The sequence below is a fragment of the Nomascus leucogenys genome, chromosome 9 (genome assembly GCF_006542625.1).
Source record: "Nomascus leucogenys isolate Asia chromosome 9, Asia_NLE_v1, whole genome shotgun sequence".
In the NCBI taxonomy this organism is placed as follows: Eukaryota; Metazoa; Chordata; class Mammalia; order Primates; family Hylobatidae; genus Nomascus; species Nomascus leucogenys.
This window is the reverse complement of record NC_044389.1, coordinates 99545182-99572694: the sequence shown is the minus strand read 5'-3', so window position 1 is coordinate 99572694 and position 27513 is coordinate 99545182. Positions and strand designations below refer to the sequence as shown.

General features: G+C 37.9%; 1 protein-coding gene across 2 annotated transcripts in view; it reads right to left on the bottom strand.

Annotated features, from left to right (window-relative positions):
• The window catches only part of ITGA8 (integrin subunit alpha 8), a 193316-nt gene that overhangs the window by 150117 nt on the left and 15686 nt on the right, over positions 1-27513 (bottom strand). For both annotated transcript variants that reach the window (XM_030819254.1, XM_030819253.1), the window contains exons 3-6: positions 10480-10580; positions 6589-6712; positions 1368-1429; positions 229-274 (exon numbers count right to left, since the gene is read on the bottom strand). In XM_030819254.1, coding sequence (XP_030675114.1) covers positions 229-274; positions 1368-1429; positions 6589-6712; positions 10480-10580 — 333 coding nt within the window. The remainder of the gene's footprint in view (positions 1-228; positions 275-1367; positions 1430-6588; positions 6713-10479; positions 10581-27513) is intronic.

Sequence of the window (27513 nt, the reverse complement as noted above, 5' to 3'; positions counted from 1 at the left end):
GCGCATCATATATATGTATGAAAATATCACATGTACCCCATAAATATGTACAATTGTTTTGTCAATTAAAATATTAACAGCAAAAAAAGATATACTGCTTCATTTGAGAAACTATGAATAAGGATATAAAATTAAGGTAATAGAAAGTAAACATTTAACACTACTTCTGGGTCCATCCTTCTGTTAGTAACAGCAAATGTGCTTTTCTGCTCTGCCAGCAGAACATACCTTGCCAGTAGAAGCTCCCAGGTCCTCCCACAATAAGGTCTCCATTCTACAAAACAGAAACAGCAACAGCAACCATAATTGGAAAAGATATACTAAACATTTTTAAAGGGTGATAAATCATTGTTAATAAGCATTGCTCTAACAATTTGTTACACATAAAAAGCAACTTTTAAAAGAGATCCTTCTATCTGAGGCCTGCAGTTCATTTTCTTTCCTCTTTTGTTTTCAATTATTTAGTGTGTTATCATATTAAATAATTTTAATTTGACTCAATTAGGTAAGTTGAACTCTCTCCCTTGAGAGAGATAAATTCTGTTTTTTGGCACTGCCTCTTACAAGCAAAATATCAGCATGTTTAATGCTGTGCAGTTTTGCAGACATGGTCTTTCGAGCCTTGGTGATAAAAAGAAAATTCTGTTCCAATTTATTTCAAGGCCATAGTAATGCCTATTTTTTTCCATATATCCCCAATGCCACCCCCTTCTCAGGAGAAAGAGCAAACACTCCAGACTAGCAAATATAAACATTTTATCATGAATTGACGTCCTCACCTTTCATGCCTCATATCTTTAACTCTCGGTGGAAAATATAAAAACAAAAAAGTAATGATAAAAAGTACCATAAAAGACAGTAGACAGTTTATACGTTGACAAAATTTTTCTATACTATTTTCAAAACCACAGAATCTTTTCCCTCTACATTCTTACTGAACATCTCTTTTTAATTTTGTGAAAGGATATATGAATTTTAATATTAATATTAAATGTAGCTGGTCAATTACAGTTAACAAATTAAACAATGAATAGATTCTTGTGATCTTTTTAAGAAACATTACTGCGTTTTTTAGATTTTCTTTTAAAAAATTATTGCCACAAAGGGTAAGAAGAAAGGCTGTTGCTTTTATCATGTCTATTTCTCTACTATTTAATAGGCTGCTATGTGCATAAATTATTTACATAAAAATAAAACGTGAATGGAAAATTTTTTTTAGAAAGCATTTGCCCAAACAGGCTAGGTATGTTCCTCAAGATTCTTTGGTTCTTTGGTGGTGGTGGTGGTTTTGGGGTGTGGGAGTGAGAGGCAGAGGGTAAAAAAAATTCAGATTAAATATTAGAAACTGTGAAACCAAAATAATTCACCTTATAAAAATCCAGACTAAATCCTGCTTGGCAGTAACCCTGGCCTTCCGGATCAGCATTGCCTAGAACGATCAAAATACATAAATGTTATAACATTATCATCCCTGAAATATTTTTTAATAACCAATTCAGGATATTATATTATTTTCTCTAGAACCTTCTAAATTAAAAATAATCAATACGTGTTTTATGTTTATTTTTAAAATGTTGTCCAAGCAATTTATTAAACATATTTCTGTCTATTTTCTTACTCCAAATAGCATTGTGATTCTCTAGTAAGATCAACAGGAATAACATCCCTTTTGGCTACTATGTTGGGTTTTATGACTCATGTTCATTTGAAGAAATAAAATTTCTATCTTTGACTATATTCCAAATTTCCCATGAGGCAGTAACGTGTCTCTCCTTTGCCCCCTCGTGCTGAGTGAAGGCAGATAGTCTGTCATTCCCAACAGGTGACACCTTGAGGAAGAAGGAACAGTGCAAGATGACCTTTGTGGATGCCATCTTCTGGGCCACCAACAAGCGTTTCCATTGTTATGCTCTTTAATAGGAATTTAAGTTTAAATTATCCTATTATGGCCGGGCACGTTGGCTCATGCCTGTAATCCCAGCACTCTGGGAGGCCAAGGTGGTCAGATCATGAGGTCAAGAGATCGAGACCATCCTGGCCAACATGGTGAAACCCCATCTCCACTAAAAATACAAAAATTAGCTGGGCATGGTGGTGCGTGCCTGCAGTCCCAGCTACTTGGGAGGCTGAGGCAGGAGAATCACTTGAACCCGGGAGGCGGAGGTTGCAGTGAGCCGAGATCATGCCACTGCACTCCAGCCTGGGTGACAGAGCAAGACTCCATCTCAAACAAACAAAATAATAATAATAAAATAAATTATCCTATTATAATAAGCTAGGTAAATTGGGAAATTGCATTTCTGGTCACAGTCTCACCGGACATTGCAATGCTAGTGTTCACAAAAGAGAAAATTCTAGTAGTGGCTCATCTTGCTTTCCATCCAATATGATTCACTAACTCATTGTTCAATAGGATCTCATGGTACAGTTGTAAGGTACACACAGGCCAACACGATGATTCCAAGGCTATTGTTATCAAAAGTCTGTAGGGCATTAGGACCAGAAATTTACTACTTGTAACTTGTACTTTAAAAGAGTTTCTACAACTTCTAACATGCCTAAAATAGCCAAAAATGTAGTCAGTTAAGTACAGGGAATCTCAATCCTGCATAGTTAGATTTGGACATGTAAATAATGACTCCTTTTTTATCAAGGATATTCCTCAATGGAAACTGAAATAAGAGGACAGGAAAGGAAATACACGTCATCACAGGAAATATTGATGACTGTGCATGAGCCTGTTCAGAAGCTTTTTGAAATGGACCTGGCCTTTCCAGCTTCCCTCAGAATGTCTTCTGGTTTTTTCTTTCCTTTGGTCATTACTTAGCTAATTTTAGCACTGCCATCATCAATTTTTTCCAGATGCTCCTTTTTTTTTTTTTTTTTTTTTTTTTGAGACGGAGTCTCGCTCTGTTGCCCAGGCTGGAGTGCATTGGCGCGATCTTGGCTCACTGCAAGCTCCGCCTCCCGGGTTCACGCCATTCTCCTGCCTCAGCCTCCCGAGTCCTTTATTTTTAAAAACACTTTTTGACCTCATGCACTGTATTTTAACAAAATTTGTTCCTTATTTTACAACTATATTTCATGATTTATGGTCACGAATCCTATAAAGTTCCCTAAAAGCTCATCTCTATAATCTGGAATATCTGAGTACCAATTTTCTAGAAGCTCATATGTGTAAATATTTCTGTGCATCCATAAATATATATGAATGCATGAGATATTTCTCTGAACATATATGTGTTCATATACGTGTTCTTATATGTATTTTTCCATGCACAAGCCTTTTAAAAATCTCTTTTAAATTCAACCCTGACTTCTTATTTTTATGATTGTAAATTATTCCAAAGGGAAGAAACATGACCATTCTCTGAAAGCATTGCTTTAAAACAGCAGGCTGAAAAAAATTAAGGGAAAACATTCATTTTTTTTTTTTTTTACAAAACACACTGAGAAAATAATCAGCTCCAAATGTTTATTGTAAGTGGCAATTGTAATAGAGTGTGAGGTTCTTTCCATTGCAAAGTCTTTTTTTTTTTTACTTGTTGAATCATCATTTATGAGAGCTGGAGGAATCTTTCTTCCTGGGACTTCAGAGCCTCTGTGAACTTGATAATTATGTCCTAGAGTGAACTTAGGAATCCAAGGAAGTGTATGGATAATTTGCTACTATTTGTTGACTTCTTATCCAAGAAATGGAAGGGTGTGTGTGAACCATCTCCACCTGAATTATGAATGACCATAAGAGCCATAGGCAGGTCATCAATATGAATGAGCAGGTGATGGCTAACAATATCAGCAGAGTGAGTTTGTGGTGTAAGATTAACATGAGGTGCTTCTTTAAATTCTCTTTTGAAAATAATATTGCTGATGTTTCCTGTTGTGGGATACTGACCATATGCTCATGAACAAGCTGGCTTTGTGTTAATGATCTGTGAACTTCTTGTCCATGATGGGGAGTCTGCTTCTTGGATGATATGAGGAGGAAGAAGTACCCATAGGAATAGGGAGACCAGGAGGATGTGAAAACTGTGGCTATGCAGCACAGAGGAAATAATTCATGGCAATTTATTGAGCTATTCCGCAACTCAACATGTGCTCCATTCTGTCTTTGTTGAGCTGTTAGCCTCAACATGTAGCTTAAGATGCAAATGTACATTAGTGTACGTTTTTAAAAAATGGTTCAAACTCACTCTGAAACTTTTCCCCTAGAAGTCTACATTTCACGCGCTGTATTTTGATCTGAGCCCTCACATCCCATACAGGTAGTCGGGCAAAAAGGCAGAACAAGGAGTGACTAGTTTTATAAATATCATCCTCGATGGCAGTTGGAAGAATAACCTACATTATCAAGGCAAAAGACATATGAAGGTTGGTCTTGTCTTTAGTTACAGTTATTTGCTGTTTGTTGAACAAGCCAGCTTGTCTGTGAGCATATGGTCAATATCACAGAACAGGAACATGGGCAAATCATGAAGTATAGGATATGGACAGGTGTAAATATTGATGAAACAAGTTCAGTAATGAATCTTTCCACTACCATTCATTTTCTGATATATTTTGGATTTCCTTTGTTATTGTTTGTGGGATTTTATCTTTATCATAACAATACTGACCTCTTAATAAACCCAAGAGCACAGCACTTTGAATGGAACGTGACACAAACTATGCCTCATGTTGGTTGTTGCCTGAGTCTGGGAAGTTTCTCTTCTCTCTACTCCAATAATCATTTGCTAGAAGAATCCCTTTCTATGGTCTTGTCTAAAATGCTGCTCCTCCCCTGGCTTCCCCAGCACAGGTCTCTCCCTCCTTTCTTGTCTTGCTGTATTTTTTTGTAGCACTTTTCACTGCCTGACATTGTATCATAAACACATTTATTTACATGTTTACTGTCTAGAGCCAGTTCCTTGAACAGAGGGCTGTTTTCCTCTTGTTTTTTGCTGTATTCCCTAAACATAGAAGAGTTAGTTTACTTCTCAATGTGTGTGTGTGTTTTTAAAGAAATCCCACATTGAATAAATAATTGAGTCCCATGATCTACAAAGAACCCCTACTTTAAAGCTATTTAAGATAAAATCCTTATTCCATAGACCATCCATTCAGCTGACATTTGTTGTAATCTGAAGAAGTGTCTGATTTACTTTAGTATTTTTAAACAGAAAGCAATAATCTTCTCCTTGTTAAAAATCCTCACTAAAAGCCATCAGAGTTAAAATGTTCAAGCCAGGTGTGGTGGCACACAGCTGTGATCCCACCACTTTGAAAGGCTGAGGCAGATGGATCACATGAGCTCAAGAGTTCAAGACCAGCCTGGACAACATGGCAAAAACCCTTCTCTACAAAAAATACAAAAATTAGGCATGGTGGCACATGCCTGTGGTCCCAGCCACTTGGCAGGCCGAGATGGAAGGATTGCTTGAGCCCAGAAAGTCGAGGCTACATTGAGCCATGATCACACTATTGCACTCCAGCCTGGGTGACAGAGTGAGACCCTGTCTCAAAAAAAAAAAAAAGTTCCACTCCCAGTTCTTTAGGCTTCTAAATCTCAGCAGCCTCTTTGTTAACCCTCTAATATCACTAATCTATTTTTTCTCTTCATTTATTTATGACATTTGATCATTATCTTCCCTACATTAATCCTGAATTTTAAAAACACTCAGGCAAAAGGGGGAAAATTTACGTTTTAGAACTCAAGCTAATTTGGGATTTAGTTTTTTTTTTTAATCAATATCCTGAAATCAGTCCTAGAACGTTCTTTCTACTACATTTTCCCTCCAATATGATCTTGTGAATTATCAACAAGAATGAAAATCCATAGGTATCTTATCAATAAATCCTAGTGATCTATCTGGAACACCGAAAACTGGAGGAGTTAATTAAAGGACTCTGAGTAGATGAATCCACCCATCCATCCATCCATCCATCCATCCATCATGCTATCCCAAGCCTTGGGTATTCCACAGAGATAAAATGATTAAAACACAATGCCCCAAAGATGACACTCCCAGGTTTGCTTTAAAGACTGCTTGGCTACAAGATTCCTAGAACTGCCAGATGAGATTTGAACTCTTAAGTATACAGGGTCATTTTGAAAAAAAAGGATTAAACATCTTAAGCAGAAAGGCATATCATGCAGACAATCTGCATACACAGCTGGTAAAGAAGAAACAGCCACTGAGAACACAAGCCAGACAGGAATCTCAAGTTGAACATATGCCCAGGTCCACCCATGCTAGCTAACACCATTTTGGCAATAAACAAGTAAAGTGGGCAGTCAGCATTCTTTAGGACATGGAGCGTGAATTTTGAACAGCAAATGACACCTTATGGCCTAAAATAAGGAACCAATCAATTCTGCAAAATAAATCAGAAATGTTCTAAAACACAGAAGATCAGTAGAATTCCACGCTTTTGACTTGCTGTCACATCAAGACACCTGTAAGACTGACAAAAATCTTTACCTACCCCTAAAGCTTTTTCCTTGCAACCCTGTAAGTTATCAATGGTGTTTTGAGCTTACCTGCGCTCCTGTCTACAATAGAAAAGCGCTTGAGCTAATGTTAGTTTCAAGGAGTAAAAGTTGCTTACTGTTCCGGCAAGGAGAGAACTCGGCATAGGCGCTGAAGTTCTGAATTGCTACATAGCAGGTGCCAACTGGGTCCTTTTCTGGTGTCGGTTTAAGAGTTCTCCAGTGATATAAAGGAGCACAGGCCTAGGAAACATCAAAGACAAAAAAAATACATTTTTGATGTAGGTTTCTCATACTATAGTTTTATTTGAATGATTGGTATAACAAACTGTTAAATTATTGGGTGAATGAATTGGCTTCTAGCATGCTAATGAGTACCTCGGTCATCAGAGGTAATTAAACTTCCAAAACTAATTTTTAATGTTAACACACTGTAGAATTGGTGAAAATTAAAATACATGCAAAAAAATGAGTTTTATGACTTTTTTTTTTTTTTTTTTGGAGACAAGGTCTTGTTCTGTCACCCAGGCTGGAGTGTAGAGGCATGATCACAGCTCACTGTAGCCACAACCTCTGGGCTCAAGTGATCCTCATGCCTGAGCCTCCCAAGTAGCTGGAATCATAGGCACACACCACTGTGCCTGGCTAATTTTTTTGTTTTGTTTTTTTGTAGAGACAGAATCTCACTATGTTGCTCCAACTGGCCTCAATCTCCTGGGCTTAAGTGATCCTCTTGTCTCAGCCTCCCAAAGTGCTGGAATTATAGGGAAGAGCCACAGCACCTAGGCCCCATAGCAATTAATTTTTTTTTTTTGCCCTGAAAAGCAAGCAGAAAATAATTCCTAAAAGCAAATAACTCATATTTCTTTTCTTTTTAATTGGACCTACATAAAAGCAAATGATCATGTAAACAGTGAATTAATCAGTGTGATGTCTTATGAGAACAAGTTCCTTTCTGTGTCTAATTATTGCTTTTAAAAGATGACTTTCGAATCAAAGGATGCAAACAAGCTAGTAAACCTCTGTTTTGTGATGCCCTCTAGTTTATCACCGAAACCGCATCTTATGACTTTTAAACAATGACTTTCATCTGGACGCACTTCTCTATTTGCACAGTGTTTTTGGCTTGGTTTTTTCACTTCATGGTTTTTGGTCATGAACTGAAAGTAGAAGCATCTTCTGCCTGTTTTAGCACTTTTATCAGGGATGATCAGAAAGTCAGTAAGAGAGCGTATTAATGAGCTACAAGCATTTCCAAGGCATTAAACACCACAGGTAAAGCAATTCAAGTATCTGGCCCTCCTTGTTATGGAGAAATTTATTGAGATAAACTCCAAAGGCCTCAGACAATCTTTTTGAGAAAGAAGAGTTATCCAAATTATTTCATAAATGCCCTCTCCATTCCAAGGCGGCAAATAACCAAAGGGTTAGAAACACAATGGCCTATGCTTATTTCCAGCTAACATATAGAGTGGTAAATTAAATAATGTTGCATACTGTAGAAATATTTGCTCATCCTTTGGAACCTTTTTTGGAATTGATTTAACTGCCCACAGGACTTACATATGAAGATTTGCATATAAAACTTGATTAATGGACATATAACATGTTGAATTAAATACATGCCTGTCAGATAGAAGTTGGAACATAGTTTTACAATGCCAAATGATTATGCATTTGTTGTTATATCTTTTATGATTTATAATTTGTCATATCAGAAACGGATTTGATGCCTCATCCATGCCTTTTCATTTTAGGAATGTTGCTTTAGAGAAAATAAGACATACTTTATGTCATTGCCTATGACCCCATTTTAGAAATACATTATGGTAAAAAGACGGAACTGCTTCTGATTAGTTTGCCTAATATCAGGAATATTATTGGCAAAAATGAATTGAAACAACAGCAAGAAAAACATGAAATGATCTGGCTGCTTTTTTAGAAGTTTAGATTCTCACAAGAGCACTGTATGAAAATCCTCTTCAAATAAATGAAATAACATTTTGTTAGGAATGAGAGAGGAAATAAACACGTATAAAACATTAGCATGGTTTGGACTTCTGTTTTTCTTGCCTGAACCTTCTGTAAATATTGTACCTGATTCTCCAAATACTCATCTCTAAAGACAGAATCCTAGAACACAGAGCTGCTAGCCTGCCTTCTAATTTGATGGTATGATATCACACTTAATTCCAGAGAAGTGAAAAAAGATCCCAATTTGAAAGTAATCTATGCTTCCAAATGTGTCCTTGGTAATTTGGCCCAATGTATAGCTATTTTTAGTAAAGATAACTCCTAGTCTCAAATAAATTACGCTTCTACAAATTCAGTTGTTTGGTGTTGCCTCTCTATATATTGTAAAGTCTTGGCCAATACTCCAAAACTCTCTAACTCTTCTAGGTTCCCGAAGTTGTCTGGTTCGTAAATTCAGCATAAGGTGCAGATGCAAAAGCACAGGGAAATCGACATCATGAAGCATTCACTTGTGTAGCTTGATCTTCTCCAACTGGCCTCACCTTCTGTTTCACCAAAAGGCATTTCATGCCATGAAAATGCTTTCCAGTGTTTGCCTGATGTTAGCTCTAAAAAGTTACTCTTTTTCAATCTTCCCAGTTTCACATTGATGTGAAACATACTGATGGGACATATTTAGGCTTTGACCCAAACCTGCTGTGTATACCTGTGGTACCTGGATATACAAAAATGATACTTCTGGAGGTAGGATTTTGCAGTTATAAAATTACATCATATAGGAAAGAATTTAAATGTTCATTCTGCTAAGTTTCAGCACTCAAAAAATTTAGCTTGAAATATACTCTGTATTATCCTATTTCCCATCACGTATTTTAGAAAATGCTGGCATGCCAAAAATTAATCATTTTTTATTATGAACATGGTGTATTAGTTTAGTTTCCATTTTTTTCAGGGCTTCTACAATTATTGAATAAATATGCAACTATTATATGTTACAGATAAAATTTCAAGACACACAAAAAAATCAAAACAGTATCCAAAAGATTTTTAAAGCCCCAAACAGTTATTACAGAGTTAATTTTTCAGCAGCAATTCTCATAAGTCATATACCACCTTAAAAAGTTCTTACAAATCCTGGAATGTGAAAATTATATTAATGCAAAGACAACTGTGCAAAAACTATATTGTAAATGTTGGATTTCTTAACTGGAGAGGGCTATATACACTTTATACATTACCTGTTTTATGTCAAAATCTTTTTGGGGTTAACAGACTAAATAAAGTAAGGCATTTGCTTTAGATACTTATTCTTATTAAATCATAATTCAAGTAGCTCTCAACAAATCCTAAAGGTCAAAGTTATTGCTTTATTGTTGTAAGGAAATTAAAGCCAATAGGTTGAAAAATTCCCCAAACTAAAAAAGACTTCCAGATTACTGCAATAGTCATTTGCTTCTTCGTAACTTACACATGTATCATTGCTCAGAACAATAAAATAATAGAATTATTAAGTCATAGCACTTTGAAGCTGAAAGATTATCTATTTGAGAATGAGTGTTTTTACTTTAAAAAGTGTTAATGAACTCAGAGAATCATTCAGTTAGCTGTTTAAAAATTATTATGAAAGACAGCTTTTCTTTCGGTGTAAAAAGGATCAATGAAACCACAGCAGATTAACTTAGCATCCTTATGGGAATAGTCCTATTTTTCTGGTCAGATTTTAAGTAGCCCCTGAGTCAGTCTTAAGCAATACAATATTTTACCACTTTAAGATTTAGCTTTTACTTTTCTTAGTTGTTTTTGAAATATTTGAAAATATTTAACTACTGTTCTGGAAAACAGGCTTTATTTCCTATAGCTTTAAACACTAAAATACATTCTTTAATTTTAAGCATTTAGTTGCTTTTAAAATGCCAACAGGCTTGTCGTTGAAAGTCTAACATGTTCCTATAGGAAAGAGCTTCCCTAAACATGAGCTTTAAAACATTCCACACCATACTCCAAAGCAGCAGCACAAGCCCACGGCTCACACTCACCACAACTTTTCCTTTGTGAGCTTTCACTGTTGCTCCAAACCACTGATTGGATTTGAACTCGATAGGTTCTTTGGTTCCATTAACTCTGATCTTTCTGTTGTCTGTCAAAGAAGATAGGAATAGTTAATAATTTGTAAAACGTGGCAGCCAATTAATACACATAATAAATTTGTACATTAAAAATACTTGAACTAATACCAATCCTTGTCAAACTCCTCCGAAAAAATTGAAGAGAGGCTGGGTATGGTGGCTCCAGCACTTTGGGAAGCCGAAGTGGGAGGATCACTTGAGAACGGGAGTTCAAGATCAGCCTGGGCAACATGGTGAAACACTGTCTCTACCAGAAAATACCAAACAAAACAAAACAAAAACAAAAACAAAACTGGGCGTGGTGGCTTGTGCCTGTAGTCCCAGCTACTTGGGAGGCTGAGATGAGAAAATCACTTGAACCCAGGAGGTGGAGGTTACAGTGAACTGAGATTGTGCTGCTACACTCCAGCCTGGGCAACAAAGTAAGACTCTGTCTCAAAAAAATAAAAAATTGAAGAGAAGGAAATAATCCAAGGGCCAGCATTATCCTGATACCAAAGCCAGACAAGGGCATTACTAGAAAAGAAAGTTATAGGCTAATATCCTCAATAAACATAAATGCAAAAATATTCAACAAAATACTAGCAACTCAAATCCAACAGCATGTTAAAAGTATCATTGATCATGTTCAAGTGGGATTTATCCCTGGAATGCAAGGATAGTTCAACATAGCAAATCAATACATGTGCTACCCCACATTAATAAGACGAAGGACAAAAACCATATCATCTTAATAGATGCAGAAAAAGCATTTGACAAAATTCAATATACTTTCAACATAAAAACTCTTAAAATGTTAGATATAGAAGGAATGTACCTACATACAGTAAAAGCCATACATCACAAGCCCACAGCTAACATTATACTTGGCAGTGAAAAGTTGAAATCTTTTCCTCTAAGATCAGGAACAAATGCCCACTCTCACCACTTCTATTCAGCGTAGAACTTTAAGTCCTAACCAGAGCAGTTGGGCAAGAAAAAGAAATAAAAGACATCCAAATCAGAAAAGAAGTCAAATTGTCTCTGTTTGCAGATGACGTAGTCTTATATATAGAACACCCTAAAGATTTCACCAAGAAACTATTTGAAAATGATAACCAAATCCAGTAAAATGGCAGGACACAAAATCAACATACAAAAACCCCATTTACAATAGCATTTAAAAAGTACTTAGGACAGATGGCATCAGCCAGATGGCAGACTAGAGGGGCCTAACACTTGCTCCCTTACAAAAAAGGACCAAAACAATAATAACAAACAACTACATTGCAACCAGACTAACTTAAGGAGATCGCTGGAGTACAGCAAGGGAGTGGCAAAAACCCTGTGAGAGCAGAAACTCCGGATGGCCGCAGAGAGAGGGGAACGAAACACCTTGCCTCTGCCATTTCATCTCCCAAGCCAGGATGAACTCAGAACCGGGAAGGAAAAGATGAGCAGGAGGCCTCCTGAGCCCCATCACTGTCGTGGACACCTGCAGTCTTTGCTTCGGCAGAATTCTGCAGTCCTCACAAGCCCTGAGTCCAGCTGGGGAGCTACCTGCAGTTCACACAGCAGCACAACTCCAGAGACGGAGCTCACTTTGTACCCCACTCGTGTGACCCGAGCTGCTACTGCACTGAGCCATCTGGAAACAGGAGCCACTGCTAGAGTGCATCCTGCTCTGGGGGCCGCTAGCCACTGCATCCCTCCATCCTTGAGGCTCTGCCATCATTGCACTATCCTCACACACACACACACACACACACACACACACACACACACACACAGCATACACCAATCCCCAGTCAACCTGCTGCAGCTCTCTACGCCCTGGGCCCTTCATCTCCCCATCCCAGTTGCTGCTGTGCCATGCTGCCAGCTACTCAGAGCGTGGGCCCAGCAGAAAAGCTGAATCCAAACCCACAGAGGAGCTGTACCCCTTCGGCGCCAGAACCAACCTTGTGCTTTGGTCCCAGGGAACTGGTGCTTTGGTGCAGAGGAGCAGCTGTGACTCTGCACTCGAGCCTGTGCTTTGCCCACCCTCTCTGGGAAACATAGCTTTCTCCGAGCTGTACAACCCAAACTTTGGGCCAAATAGCAGCACACCCACCTCCCTTAAGTGCTGGAGCTCAGCCCTCCATAGTATGAGCTGCTGAGGCTTCCCAACTCCCTGGGGAGTGAAGCCAACATTTGCACCCGGCCTCACAGAGCTTGGTCCACTGCTGTGTCCAGCACTCCAGGGTTCAAAGTCAACACTATGTGGTATTTTTTCTCGTATGCCCTGTTGGCTCCAGAACCTGAATTGCAGCTGTGCCCTGCTCTCAAGGACCTGAGCCTCTGAAATACCTCTTTCTCTGCAGAGCCATGCCAGCGCTGCACCCTGACACCCAGGATCACTGTCACAGCTCCGTCCCTGCCTCCTGGGCCTCAGCTGCAGGTGACTGCTGCAGTCACAGCCCTTGGCTTGGTGGGAGAACTGCATCTACCCACACCCAAAGAGTGAACCTGTGCCCTTGTCACAGGGGCTACAGTAGTTCAACAACAGGACTCCAGTTCCACAGCCACTCTGAGCACCTGTGACCTGAAACATAGCACCCCGTGGCTGCCTGCCGTCCTCGTCAGACCCAACACAAAAAGGGATCTCCTTGGCTATGTCTTCTCACTGTGGGAAAAATGAAAACAAAGATTTCTGAAACTCTTGCTATCAAGAAGCCTAACAACCTACTTTGCCACCACCGTGGCCACAAATCCTGCTGTCATCACTGATGTTGATCACAGCTGAAGAAGCTTCAGAGAAACTATACTACTGCACCCACCCAGAACCAGAGCCAATGCACTCTACCCAACCAATCCCCTAAAAAGCTTTTGCACAGCCAAGGAAACAATCAACAAAGTGAAGAGGCAACCTATGAATGGGAGAAAATATTTGCAAAGTATACATACATAAGGGGCTAACATCTAAAATACATAAAGAACTCAACAGCAAGAAAACAAATCGCCTGATTAAAAATTAGCCAAAGGGACTGGATAGATATTTTATGAAAGAAGACATACAAACGGCCAACAGGTATATGTGAAAAAATGCTTAACATCCCTAATCATCAGGGATATACAAATTAAACCTCTGTAAGACATCACCTGACCCGTGTTAGCAGGGCTATTATCAATAAGACAAAAGATAGCAAGGGTTGTCAAGGATATGAAGAAAGGGACCCCTAGCATACTCCTGATGGGAATATAAATTAGTACAGATGTTATGAAAAACAGTAAAGGAAGTTCCTCAAAAAATTAAGCATAGAGCTACCATATGATCCAGCAATCCCACTACTGGGCATATATCCAAAGGAAAGGAAATCAGTATATTGAAAATATATCTGCACCCCCATGTTCACAGCAGCACTGTTCATAAGAGCCAAGATATGGGATCTTCTTAGGTGTCCTTCAACAGATGAATAAAGAAAATGTGGTGTGTATATGATGGAACACAACTTAGCCTTAAAAGATGAAATCCTCTCATTTGCGACAATGAGGATGAACCTGAGGATATCATGCCAAGGCACAAATAATTTTGTGCCTGAAACAAGTCAGGCACAAAACCACAGATATTGCATGATCTCACTTGTATGTGGAATCTAAAAAAGTCAGGCTCGTAGAAGCAAACAGTAGAATGGTAGTTACCAGAGGCTGGGGAGGGCAGAAGGGATTGGAGAGATATTTGTCAAAAGGTACAAAGTTTCAGTTGGGATGAGTAAATTATGGAGATTTATTGTACAGAGAGGTGACCAAGAGAATAGATTTTAAACATTCTTAATATACACACACACATATACACAAAAGGCAACCATGCTAGGTAATGAATACATTTATTAGCCTGATTTAATTATTTCCCAATGTATAACTAGATCAAAACATTACATTGTACATGATAAATATCTACAGTGTTTTTTGAGACAGGGTCTCACTCTGTTACCCAGGCTAGAATGCAGTGGCACGATCACAGTTCACTGCAGCCTTGACTTCCCTGGGCTCAAGTGATCCACCTCAGCCTCTCAAGTAGCTGGAAATACAGGTGCATGCTCCCATGCAGGGCTTTTTTTTCTCGGTAGAGGCAGGGTTTTATGTCGCCCAGGCTGGCCTTGAACTCCTGAACTCAAGCGATCTTCCCGCCTTGGCCTCCCAAAGTGCTGGGATTATAGGTGTGAGCCACTGTACCCAGCCTTATACAATTTTTGTCAATTAAAAAAAAACTTGAGCACCAATTTTCATATAGAGGGGGATTTCTCTTTGATTAAGTCTAAGTTAGAGCATGACTCCCATTAGATAAATATGACATGAAAATATGTATTCAACCATGACATTTCACAACTTAAAAGAAGCATGTTCTTAAGATTTGCATTTCAGAGGTAACTGTCTTGCAAACTTTGTGTAGACTCTGGTATCCTTGAATCTACACTCCAGTTATTGATTTCATATTGAAGACCATATATTTATAACTGCTCTAAATATTTCCAAATCTTTCCCAATAGTGAAACACATGGGATTCTGCCTGCTCTGAATAACAGAGGCTTCCCAGCATGTGTTAGCAGGAACAAGCATGAAAGACTCCAAAGTCTTGGTTTTTAACTGAGTAACACATGTCTACACAGCCACAGTAGATAACACCCCAACACAGTTGTACACACACTTTGCACATGTCAGCATGAGTGGGGGCATCTGGGTAGAAACTCAACCCAACTATAACACACTTTAGTTCTTAATGAAAAGCATACATCTTGGCCAGGTGCAGTGGCTCATACCTGTAATCCCAGCACTTTGGGAGACCAAGGCAGGTGGATCACTTGAGGCCAGGAGTTTGAGACCAGCCTGACCAACATGGTGAAACCCTGTCTCTACTAAAAATACAAACATTAGTTGGGCGTGGTGATGCACATCTGTAGTCTCAGCTACTCAGGAGGTTGAGACATGAGAATTAGTTGAACCTGGAAGTGGAGGTTGCAGTGACCTGAAATTGTGCCACTGCACTCCAGCCTGGGCAACAAAGTGAGACTCTGTCTTAAATAAAATAAAATAAAATAAAATAAAGCAAAGCATGCATGTTTTCTTTCACTCTTGATTGCATATTCAACTATTTCACACATGGTTCTAATTGCACAGTTTTAACTAGAGCTTTATCAGTAATAGCTAATGAATTTCAAAAGGTATTTGTACTAAGGGCATCTTATTTGTGTGTTTCCTGTGGTATGCATTTTATTTTTTCTTCCTTGACTTTTTAAAAATATGTTACAAAATAAACTTTTTATTCCTGTTAAGCGAGGCCAAAATAAACATGTAATTAAACTTTCAATTGAGTTTACTTATGATTACAGACTGTTTAAAGAATAAATTATACATACTCAATCTTAGCCTAAAATTTACATTTTGACATGTTAGTAGAAAATCATGAATTTCCCTCTTAAAAATCTTAGGCTTTTGATGTTTCCAGATGTTTTTAAAAAACAAGTTCTGGAAATCCTCACCCAAAGTGCACATGACTAACAAAGAATTACAGCATCTTACAGTTTGTAGCTTAAACTGGAAAATATAGACATTTCTATTTATGTCTAGGCAGCTTGGAAGATGACAGAATTTGAAGCTGAAGATTCTTGCCATCACTGACTAGGTTACCTTGGGCAATTCATTTAATCTTTTGCAGTTTCGATTTCTTCTGTAAAATGAGGCTGAGAATAGCTTCCTCTTCTCCTCCTGCACAGGTGGTCGTAAAGTCACAAAGGTTCCATGAGATAAGTGAGCGTGAAAGTTCTTTGTAAATTGGGAAGTCATACAACAGAAATCTTGTAGCAATACAGCCGAAGGTCCATAGTTTTTTTTTTCCATTTTTAAATCTCTTAATTAGAGATAGTTTAAGATAGTTTAAGATAGTTTAAGACAGCGTAAGTCTGTGTTTTGGTATCACAGCTTGGTATCGCCAGCTTAAGGTAACCCCCCTTAAGCTGGGATGTTGATGTCGTACTACAGAGATCTTGCAGCAATACAACTACATGAAGGTCAATGGCTTTAATATATACATATTTTTAAAAATCTATATTATATCTATAATATACCTATATATTATATATATAAAATATATCTCTATATAATATATATAAAATATATCTATATATAATATAGATATATGATATATATTTATATTTATAATACGTCTAGTATACATGAAATATATATATCAAATATATCTAATATAGATTTATGATATATAATATTTAATATATCTATAAAATATATAAAATAGATATATAATTTAGTAATATAATATTTTAGTTATTTATTGATATATTCATATAAAATATTTTAATATATAATATAATTCTCTCTCTCTCTCTCTCTCTCTGGAACCTAGAAATTCAACCTAAGTCCAAGAATTCAAAAAAACCTCCCAGACACACAGGTATAATATGTTGTTAGTAGTGACTTGTGGCACTCAGGAATGAAATTATGACACGTCACAACATTGTCAATGTGGCTTAGATTACACATAGGGAGAGAGTACTAGAGTAGTCTTAAAATTACTAAACTATAAAAAGCCATGAAAAGAAGACCAGTGCCTCAAAAATTCAAACAGAGTTAAAGGAGATCCCAAAAGGACTTCAGAAGATCAGACTTCAGTGAGGAAGGAAATGAATTCTAGGGAAAAAAAGAAGCCAGCTCCGAACAGGACCTTCCTTTGCTGGTTAAAATTATGTAATTCTGCCTGTGTGATTCCCAAGATATCTTTTCTGCCATTATAGGATGAACTGTGTAATAACTTGATTGCAAGTGTCAACTGGACTATTTTTCCGTAATATTTTTCTTCTGGACCAAGGGTACAAATGAACGGGCTTCATTAATTTCATGTCTAATACAGGGATTATAACAGAGCAGAATTCCAGTGTCCCAGGTCTCTATGTACTGAGATAAATTTTCAATCTGTGTTTGTCGTCCTCGCATTGACCTTTGAAGTCAACAAATCACCTTTCTAAAATTCTGTTTTATTATTTCAATAAATTCTCTGACTTTGAACGTAACATTGTAATTGAATAAAATTTCAAATAAGTAAGATGTATGTGGGTTGACTGTGAAGGTGAGCTTTCCCTAATTTCTTATTTCCCTTTTCTAAGCAAGGTTCTTCCATGCCAAATAAGCTGACACACTGCTCATTACTATGTCAACCTAGTGCTCAATGAACCTTTGATGCATGGAGGATGTTTTTGATTTAATTTGATCTGACCTTTAGTGAAAACTACTTCCAAGTAATGTCTGTCAATACTCAGCACTGTGTCAGCCCTTCCAGTCTCTTCTCTTTACGGCAAGGACTGAAAGTATGGAAAATATATTTCCTAGACTTTCTAATGAGCAGGATTCTGAATGAATGAGAGGCTCAGGAGAGGTGTGAGAACAGGGAAAGAAAGAGAAGCCATTGTTTTCTGGTGACAGCCACAGGAAGCATGTGGACATCAGCGGTGACAGATGTGATGTTCTTCCAGCAGCTCCCAAATACCCTCCTGAAAATCACCTCTTTAGTCCTTTGGACAGCAGAGATCAAGTCCTGTGATCCCTGAACTTCCAGATTCCTTGATCTGCAGGTAGCAACTTTCCAGACTTTCACACCCTCTCCTTGCCAACGTCCATGAAAGCCTGCCAGACTCTGCGTGAAATTCCTTCCTAGTTGTAATACTCAATATGCCTTCTGTTTTCCTAACCAAACCCGCTGACTGACATGGGACAACACATTTAGGTTAGGGCCGCATGTCTTCTGAAGCAGAAGGAAGGCATCGGGTTACCCAGGGAGGACTGTCAACCCCACAGAATGCAAAAGGGCCAGTGCAGGAGAGGATGGAGCCCATTAGTTACCCAAGCGAGTCTCTTAGCATATCACAAACTATGGAGAAAGCAAAGGCAAAAGCTCAGAAAAGCTTTTATAGTGACTGCATACAATGTCAAGTTTTCTAAGTGGCAGGAGGCGATTAACAAAGCTAATAAATGAAAACCAAAGTGAAAATTTTTCAAGAAAAGCAGGAATAAATGTAATATGTAAGAGTCCCCAAATCAATGAGAAAAAGACTAAAATTCAATAGAAAACAATTTCCAAGGATCCAAACAGGCATTACAGGTAAAAATAAATTAGGCTGAAAATTCAGATAAACAAACTGAGCCTCAAATTAAAGCAGTAATAACTTACCACTTGTGACTTGCCAATCTGGCCCCAAATTAGTAACATTTGCTCTACTTCAAGACAATAATTTCATGCTGAAGTTTGGAACAGCATTTGGCTGTTCCTCCTGATCAAATGTATAGTTCCTTCTGATCAAAATGTATAGTTCCTTCTGATCAAAAAATTCTTTCAGTATTTTGTTCAGTAGAAATAATAACACAGTGCTCATGCTTGTAATCCCAGCACTTTGGGAGACCAAGGCAGGAGGATCACTTGAGGCAGGAGTTCAAGGCTACAGTGAGCTACGATAGCGTCACTGCACTCCAGCCTGGACAACATGGAAAAACCCCAACTCTTACCAAAAAAAAAAAAAAAAAAAAAATTAGCCAGGTGTAGTGGCCCATGCCTGAGGTGGGAGGATCAGTTGAGCCTGGGAGGTAGAGTCTGAAATAAGCCAGGATCATGCCACCGTACTCTAGTCTAAGTGACAGATTAAGAGTATTCTGTGTCTAAAGTCTCAGAGTAAGTACTCTCCTGTCTCTAAAACACACAAACACACACACACACACAGAAGAAATAGTATGAAAATATTGCTACACTGTTTGTGACACCAAAAACTGGAGCAACTTAAATGTTTATAAATAAGGGACTCAAAAAGAAACATCTGGTATCTATAAGATAGACTAAGTAAGATTCAACTGTTACACACATATGATAGATTTGTATACACTGATACAGAAAAATGTCTACACAATACGTGTATTTTTAGCTTTTCTGAGGCATTTTAAAAGTACAGAGAAATGTAAGGACTTTAATACATGAAACACAGGTATTCTCACCAGGAAGAATCAATAATTGTGAAGAATGGACAATGTTTGTAAATTGTGATTCACAAACATTATGGCACGTTTTGACACCTGTCCCCAGTTCCATTCCTCTTCCCTCCTCCCCCTCCAGAGGTTGCCACCATCAGGAATTAAATGTATGTGTTTCTGGCCATTTAAAAAATAATGCCATGAATAATATAGGGCTGTGGTCTACAATGCTTTTCCTGTAAAGGACTAGATAAATGTCTTAGGCTTTGCAAACTGTATAATCTTTGTCACAGCTACTCAATTCTGCCCTGTAACAAAAGCAGCCCATAGATAATATGTTAAATAATGGGCTTGGGCTTGGCTGTGTTCCAATAGAATTTCATATAGGAACACGGAAATCAAATTGAATTTTATGTAACTTTTATGTGTCATGAAATATTATTCTTTAAAAACATTTCTCCAGCCATTTAAAAATGTAAAAACTACTCCCAGCATATAGGCTGTGCACACACAGATGATGGGCCAGTTTTAGCTGTAGTTTGCCAACAATTGATAGAGTAGTCTTTGGTGCAGTCTTGTGAACTAAAAAAAAATGGTATTATATTTTCTTTTTAAATTTATTTTTTATTTCAATAGGTTTTAGGGGAACAGGTGGTATTTGATTACATGAATAAGTTATTCAGTGGCGATTTCTGAGATTTTGGTGCACCCATCACCCAGGCAGCGTACACTGTACCCAATGTGTAGTCTTTTATCCCTCACCCCTTTCCCACCCTTTCTCCCAAGTCCCCAAAGTCCATAGTGTCATTCTTATGCCTTTGCATCCTCATAGCTTAGCTCGCACTTATCAGTGAGAACATACAATGTTTGGTTTTCCATTTCTGAGTTACTTCACTCAGAATAATGGTCTCCAATTCCATCCAGGTTGCTGAGAATGCCATTACTTCATTCATTTTTATGGCTGAGTAGTATTCCACAGTGTATAAATATGCCATACTTTCTTTATCCATTCGTTGATTGATGGGCATTTGGGCTGGTTCCATATTTTTGCAATTGCAAGTTGTGCTGCTATAAACACACATATGCAAGTATCTTTTTCATATAATGACTTCTTTTCCTCTGGGTAGATATCTAGTACTGGGATTGCTGGATCAAATGGTAGATCTTCTTTTATTTCTTTCAGAAATCTCCACACTGCTTTCCATAGTGGTTGTACTAGTTTACATTCCCACCAACAGTGTAAAAGTGTTTCCTTTTCACAACATCCACACCAACATCTATTTTTTAAAATTTTTTAATTATAGTCATTCTTGCAGGAGTGAGGTGGTATCACATCGTGGTTTTGATTTGCATTTCCCTGATCATTAGCGATGTTGAACATTTTTACCTATGCTTCTTGGCCATTTGTATATCTTCTTTTGACAATTGTCTATTCATGTCCTTAGCCCACTTTTTGATGGGATTGATTGTTTTTTTCTTGCTGATTTTTTTGTGTTCTTTGTAGATTCTGGATATTATTAGTCCTTTGCCAGATATATAGATTGTGAAGATGTTCTCCCGCTCTGTGGGTTTTCTGTTAAGTCTGGCGATTATTTCTTTTGCTGTGCAGAGGCTTTTCAGTTTCATTAAGTCCCAGCTATCTATCTTTGTTTTGGTTGCATTTGCTTTTGGGTTCCTGATTATAAAGTCTTTGTCTAAGAAAAGATAGCATCTGGCTAGGCACAGTGGCTCATGTCTGTAATCCCAGCATATTGGGAGTCCAGGAGGTAGATCACCTGAGGTCAGGAGTTCGAGACCAGCATGGCCAACATGGTGAAACCTCGCTTCTACTAAAAATACAAAAATTAGTTGGGTATAGTGGCACATGCCTGTAGTCCCAGCTACTCAGGAGGCTGAGGCAGGAGAATTGCTTGAACCTGGGAAGCAGAGGTTGCAGTGAGCTAAGATTACGCCACTGCACTCCAGCCTGGGAGACAGAGTGAGACTGCATCTCAAAAACAAACAAACAAAAAAAACCATGGCATTATATTTTCTGTACTTAGCAGTTTGTACTTGTGTTTTACCCTCAGTTTTATGTTTGTGAGAAATATCCATGAATAGATAGATGGCTAGCTAGCTAGATATATAGATATATAGAAACATAGATGAGTGAATGGATAGAAAAATAGATGATAGATACATACATATATACATAGATCAGTCTAGCTCATTCTTTTTAATTCCTGTATAGCATTGCATCCTATTGAATAATAGTCTACATTTTATTTATCCATTCCATTTGCATATGAACATTTATGGTTTTTTTTTCCAGTTTTCCCACTTCTACTCTGAGCTCTGAACATTCATATATCCACCTCCATGTGCCTGTGTACAAGGGTTTCTCTCTGGCACCCAAACTAGGAATGACATTGCTGGGTCATAGAGAATGATCATATTCTTTTGATCAGACATGCCAACTGATCTCCAAAGTAGCTACAATTTTATGCCCACTATCAGTGGAGGAGTGAGGGATTCTCAACTTTTGTTATTATAGGAGGACTTTTAAATATTTTACAGTCTAGATGACCATGGAATGGTACCTCATTTTGTTTTCATTTGCATTTTCCTGACTTTTAGTAAGGCTGATCATCTTTTCATGTTTGTGGACCATTTACTTTTTTCTTTCTATGAAGTGCCAGTTTATATTCTTTGCTCATTCTCTTGTTTAGTTATTAGTTTTATTGATTCATAATTCATATGTTTTTGGCTACTGATTCTCTTTCCCACATAAATGTTGCAAGTATCATCTTCCAATTTTTTTCTAGTCTTTTAACTTTGTTAGTTGGGATTATTGTCCATCTGGAATTTATTCTTGTTTATACAGTGGCAGAGATACCTTTCTTATTTCAATATGAAAAGCCACTTGCCCCCACAGCACTTACTGAACAATCCATTTCTTCTCAATGATTTATAGTTCCACCCCTGCAATAATAAAACCTGACTTGGTCCAAGGGGCCAACATTGTCTGGCCCCGATTGCTTCTCCAATCTCAGCACCTCCTGCCTTCCCGTGCTCCTCAACCTGCAGACACACCAACTTCCTGTCGTGTGAACACACCCAGCGTTTTCAGTCTTGCCATTGCATTTCCTCTTCCTGGAATACTCTTCCCACAGTGCTTCACTTGGCTGCCTTCTCATTACTCAGATGAGAGTATTGTATGCTATTGCAGTAAACATGCAAATAAGACGTTGCATGCAGTAAACATGCAACCAAACCAAAGATAGATAGCTGGTACTTAATTAAACTGAAAAGCTTCTGCACAGCAAAAGAAATAATCAGCAGAATTAACGGAAAACCCACAGAGAGGGAGAAAATCTTCACAATCTATACATCCAACAAAGGACTAAAATCTAGCATCTACAAAGAACTCAAACAAATCAGAAAGAAAAAAACAAACAATCCCATCAAAAAGTGGGCTAAGGATGTGAATAGTTCCAGTACTACATCCTCAGAGACACATGCCCTAAGCCACCACTTCTGTCTACTCATTGTCATTCACTCTCCCATTACCCCTTCACAAATTGTCTTCATAGTGCTCACCACTATCTGAGATGATCGTATTGGCATGTTTACTGCAATGGTATACAATACTATATAGGAGTTAAAAAATCTATGTTTTTATATAGGTATTTCTACCCTTTGAGAATATACATAGATTCCACAGAGATGTTCTCTGCTTCACCTCTGCCTTTTCCAGTACCTATAACATAGTAGATCATCAGTGTTTGATGAATGAATAACCAAGCTCCCCATCTATTCATTCAAAAGTTTGTCAAGGGTACATTGTTCAGTATGATCCCACTTTTCTTTAAAAGTCACATATTCTATGCATGGATGTGTATGTGTGATCGTGATTGTGCTTGTGTGTGTACGTATTGACAGTAACCTATGAGTGATGGTTATCTTGAAAGCAGGGAATATACAGGTGTCATTGGCTTTTATATTTCCATGGAGTATATTTCTGTATTGTTTGAGCTTTTACTGTGAGTATTAGTACATCTATGATCTGAAAAGGGGAAAACCTAAAGATAAACTGAAAAGATCTGTAAGTCAACCCAGGAAGTTTAGATGAGTGGTATCAATACAATTGATTTGACTCATCCTCCATTTCTGGCCTTTGAAGCTATCTCTCTGAAATGGGCAGCTTTTGGTTCTTTTTTTTTTTTTTCCATAGGAATATGCATTTCAGAGCAGGAATGAGGGGATGTGGAATACGGTGCACACGTGGGCTGTAAACAGATTTTTCTAATCTTTTAGCCTAGCGAAATGAGAGGAATTACACGAAGTGAGGAGAGATCACCCTGGGACAGGAAGAGAAGAGTTGCAACTCACACAGGTGTGACCAAACATTTTGCCAGACAGGATAATTTTTGAAAACTATTTCTAAAGCCCTCGACCCAGTAGAGAAAACGGTAGATTTTCCTACAAACTTCAGTCATCACTTTAAGTTTGTCTCCTTGGAGATTTTCTTAAAGCTGTTGCAGGAGCTATCCAGACATTTTTAATCAGGAAAAATCCTTAACCATTTATTTATAATCTTTATCATAGTCAAATTTATACTGTAAAAGTTTCTAATTGGAATGATGCATCTGAGAACAGGGAATATTCATATGTAAAATTCAAAATAAAATAGCCGTGGCCAGAGGACTCCTTGTCTACAAGAAACAAATCCAAGAAAAGGACCTGGCTTGATTTTTATATCACAGAAAATTAAACTTTCAAATGCATGGCTCCCAATACTCCAAAACCACTCTGAAAAACCTTTAAAGAATATCACACTAATTCACTTTTCCTTATGATGTTCGAGAGATGTGTTATTTTGATTAAATGAATATTTTATGATTTATATCATGTATGCATACTATATAAAAATGTGTGCATGCTTACACTCACATTAAATAATTTTCTTGTCTTTACCTGATAGATCAAATATAAATACCCTGCCTTCCACACCTGAAGATCTTTTTTTTTTTTTTTTTGAGATGGAATTTTGCTCTTATCACCCAGGCTGGAGTGCAGCGGTGCTATCTTGGCTCATTGCAATCTCCGCCTCCCAGGTTCAAGCAATTCTCCTGCCTCAGCCTCCCGAGTAGCTGGGATTACAGGTGTCCGCCACCATGCCAAGCTAATTTTTGTATTTTTGGTAGAGATGGGGTTTCACCATGTTTAACAGGCTAGTCTCGAACTCCTGACCTCAGGTGATCCACTCGCCTTGGCCTCCCAAAGTGCTGGGATTATAGGCGTGAGCCACTGCGCCCGGCCCACGTGAAGATCTTGACCCCACAGCCTGAGCTCTAGGTATTGATTGGGCTTCCTTTCCATTTGGGTTAACTTTCTTTCTGTTCCCTGTTGAGTCTCATTCCATGGCCTTCTTTCAGACATTTCTTTTGTGAAATTCCTTTTTTCCTTGTTTGCCACCTTGTTCAAATCACTCTTTAAAAGCCCATTTTAAAATGTAGGGCTCAAAACTCTATCTTTTCAAATTGAAATTCTTTGAGATTATTGTTTCAAAATTTTCAAATAGTACAAAGTAACAACACTTGTATAGAGAATTGTATAAAGTAGCAAGTGAAAGGCCATTAGAATTCAACTCCCTGGACTTAGTCACTGTTCAGTTTGGTAAACTCATTCAGAATTTAAGAAGCTGGTAGACTATTCCTCTAGTTCATAGCGAAATAAACTATTCTTTCCTGGAAATCATGAAACTTCCCTTTTAAATTATTTGTTCATATCACTATTTAAATATTCAGTTTCGTATATAATCAAATACTGTAATAACAAAGCTAAGTGAGTTAAATGCATGCTTTCAGAGTTTTAATAATCATTTTCATAAATATGGGCTTGTAATAGCAACAGTACAGATTATATTAGTCTGCCTATTGTATAGTTTTCCTGATCTGGATGAAAATATAAATTTTCTGCTGTAATTATTTTCATGTCTAGACTGTCTTCCTTAAGAACAGAGATCACATTTCTAATTTCCTGTCTTGAATAACCGATAGTGCCTAGCCAGTGTTTTTCAGACATTTGCTTGGTAGTAAATATGAATGGCTTTTCCACATCACGTACTATCATGCAGAATGTTTTTCACATATGAACTGACTAAGTAGTGTGTATGATTTGGTCAGGAAATACCTATGGATTATACGATGCAAGGAGTATTTTGGATACAATGCAAGGGAAATTGGGAGTTGAGAAATGACAGAATTAACTCTTCCAAGGGAAATGATAAGTTATCTGTGCCAGATCAGATTAAAAACAAAAACAAAACTCCCAAGTATGATGCAACAATGTGAAACGCAGAGCTGGTTACAGTGGATTGTATTGATCGAGACAACTTTGACCTCATCTTCTACAACTGACTTCACTACATCCACACAGGCTGGAACAGTTTTTTCTCTCATCTGTCCATCCCAGAGACAGACATGCACACACGCACACATAGGCGTGCTCAAACGCACACACACGCCACTCTTCAGCTCCAACCTTTCGTGTTGTACTCTCTGAAAATCCTCCCCCGACACACAAAGGCCCCCCATTCATTCAAGCATAGGAGTCCTTATTTTGCACACCTGAAGCCTTCTTCACTTTCTGCTGTTACAGCGCTTAAGCCCAGATTAGAACTGCCAGACACTAGTATCCCATCAAAGTTGAATATGGTGAGATCAGAGGATGTCTGTCTCGTTCATTATTTTTACCTAATATAATGGTAACCCGATTAACCAAGCCAGAACCTTGGAATGCATCCTTGACGATCACCGATCTTGCACTCCCAAATTTCAATGAGTCATCAATTCTTGTTGATGCTTCTTTTTGTTATCTCCCAAATCCATCTGCTTCTTTCCTTCCCTGTCGCCACTTACCTAGTTATGGTCATCATTTTCTTTAGCCTCCGTTGCTGTGACAGCTTCCTGACCAGTATCCCTTCCTCCAGCATTGCCACCTTCAAATCCATTCTCTATCCTGAAGCCGGAGTTGTTTCTCAAATGCACCTGTTTGTTAGGTGCACACTACTGCACCTGCTAATTTTTTCTGTAGAGATAGGATCTTGCTACATTGTCCAGAGTTGTTTCTCAAATCTCAACTTTTCTCAAATGCAAAACCAGGTTTACAAAACCCTTCCCCTGCCAGTATCATCTTTGTCACTCTCAATCACAGTGGTTTTCTTTCAGCTTTCTTCATACTTGAATCTTTCATACTTTCTTTCACCTCTAGATTTTTTTCACGCTTGGAATAATTACCTAGGATCACATATCATAGTCATAGGTACAGCTGGGGAAATGAGAACTCTCAATATGGCTTCAATGTCAACTTCTGATGGCCAGGAACACAGCATGCTTCTGTTTAGTACCCAATCATTTATTTGCTTCAATAAGTAATGAAAACCTCTCAGCATGGGCATCTCAGGAAGGCGACTCACTGACATAAATTTCTTCAATATGACCTCAAAGGAGTCTTTTAAATACAGGATATGATTGGGTTTCACGATGAAGGCTGTATAAATTTGCCGCCCAGTAACACTTGAAAATGTATTTACACTACCTCCTGTTACATGGTCTTATGTTTCTAAGAATCTCATGCCTGCTGCCAAAAGATATAGTAAAGGGTCCCAGCCATTCACCTAACAGTTCGTATTATAGTTTTTGTTGTTGTTGTTGTTGTTTGTTTGTTTTTTTTAAAGTAACCATTCCCAATGTTACACAAAATAGGCACTGTAGAATTCAAACCTTCTGTGTCTGTAATTTATCCTTAGGGAAGATTAACACTCAAGAGGAAATTATTCTATGGGAGATCTTCCTAAGTCCTACCCAAACAGGTAGGGCCATGCTATAGGCTGAACAGAGGCAAAAGGTTACTTATTCAACTCACTGCCTGGTAAACCTATTATTTCCTGACTCCACTTTGCCATTGTCACTACTC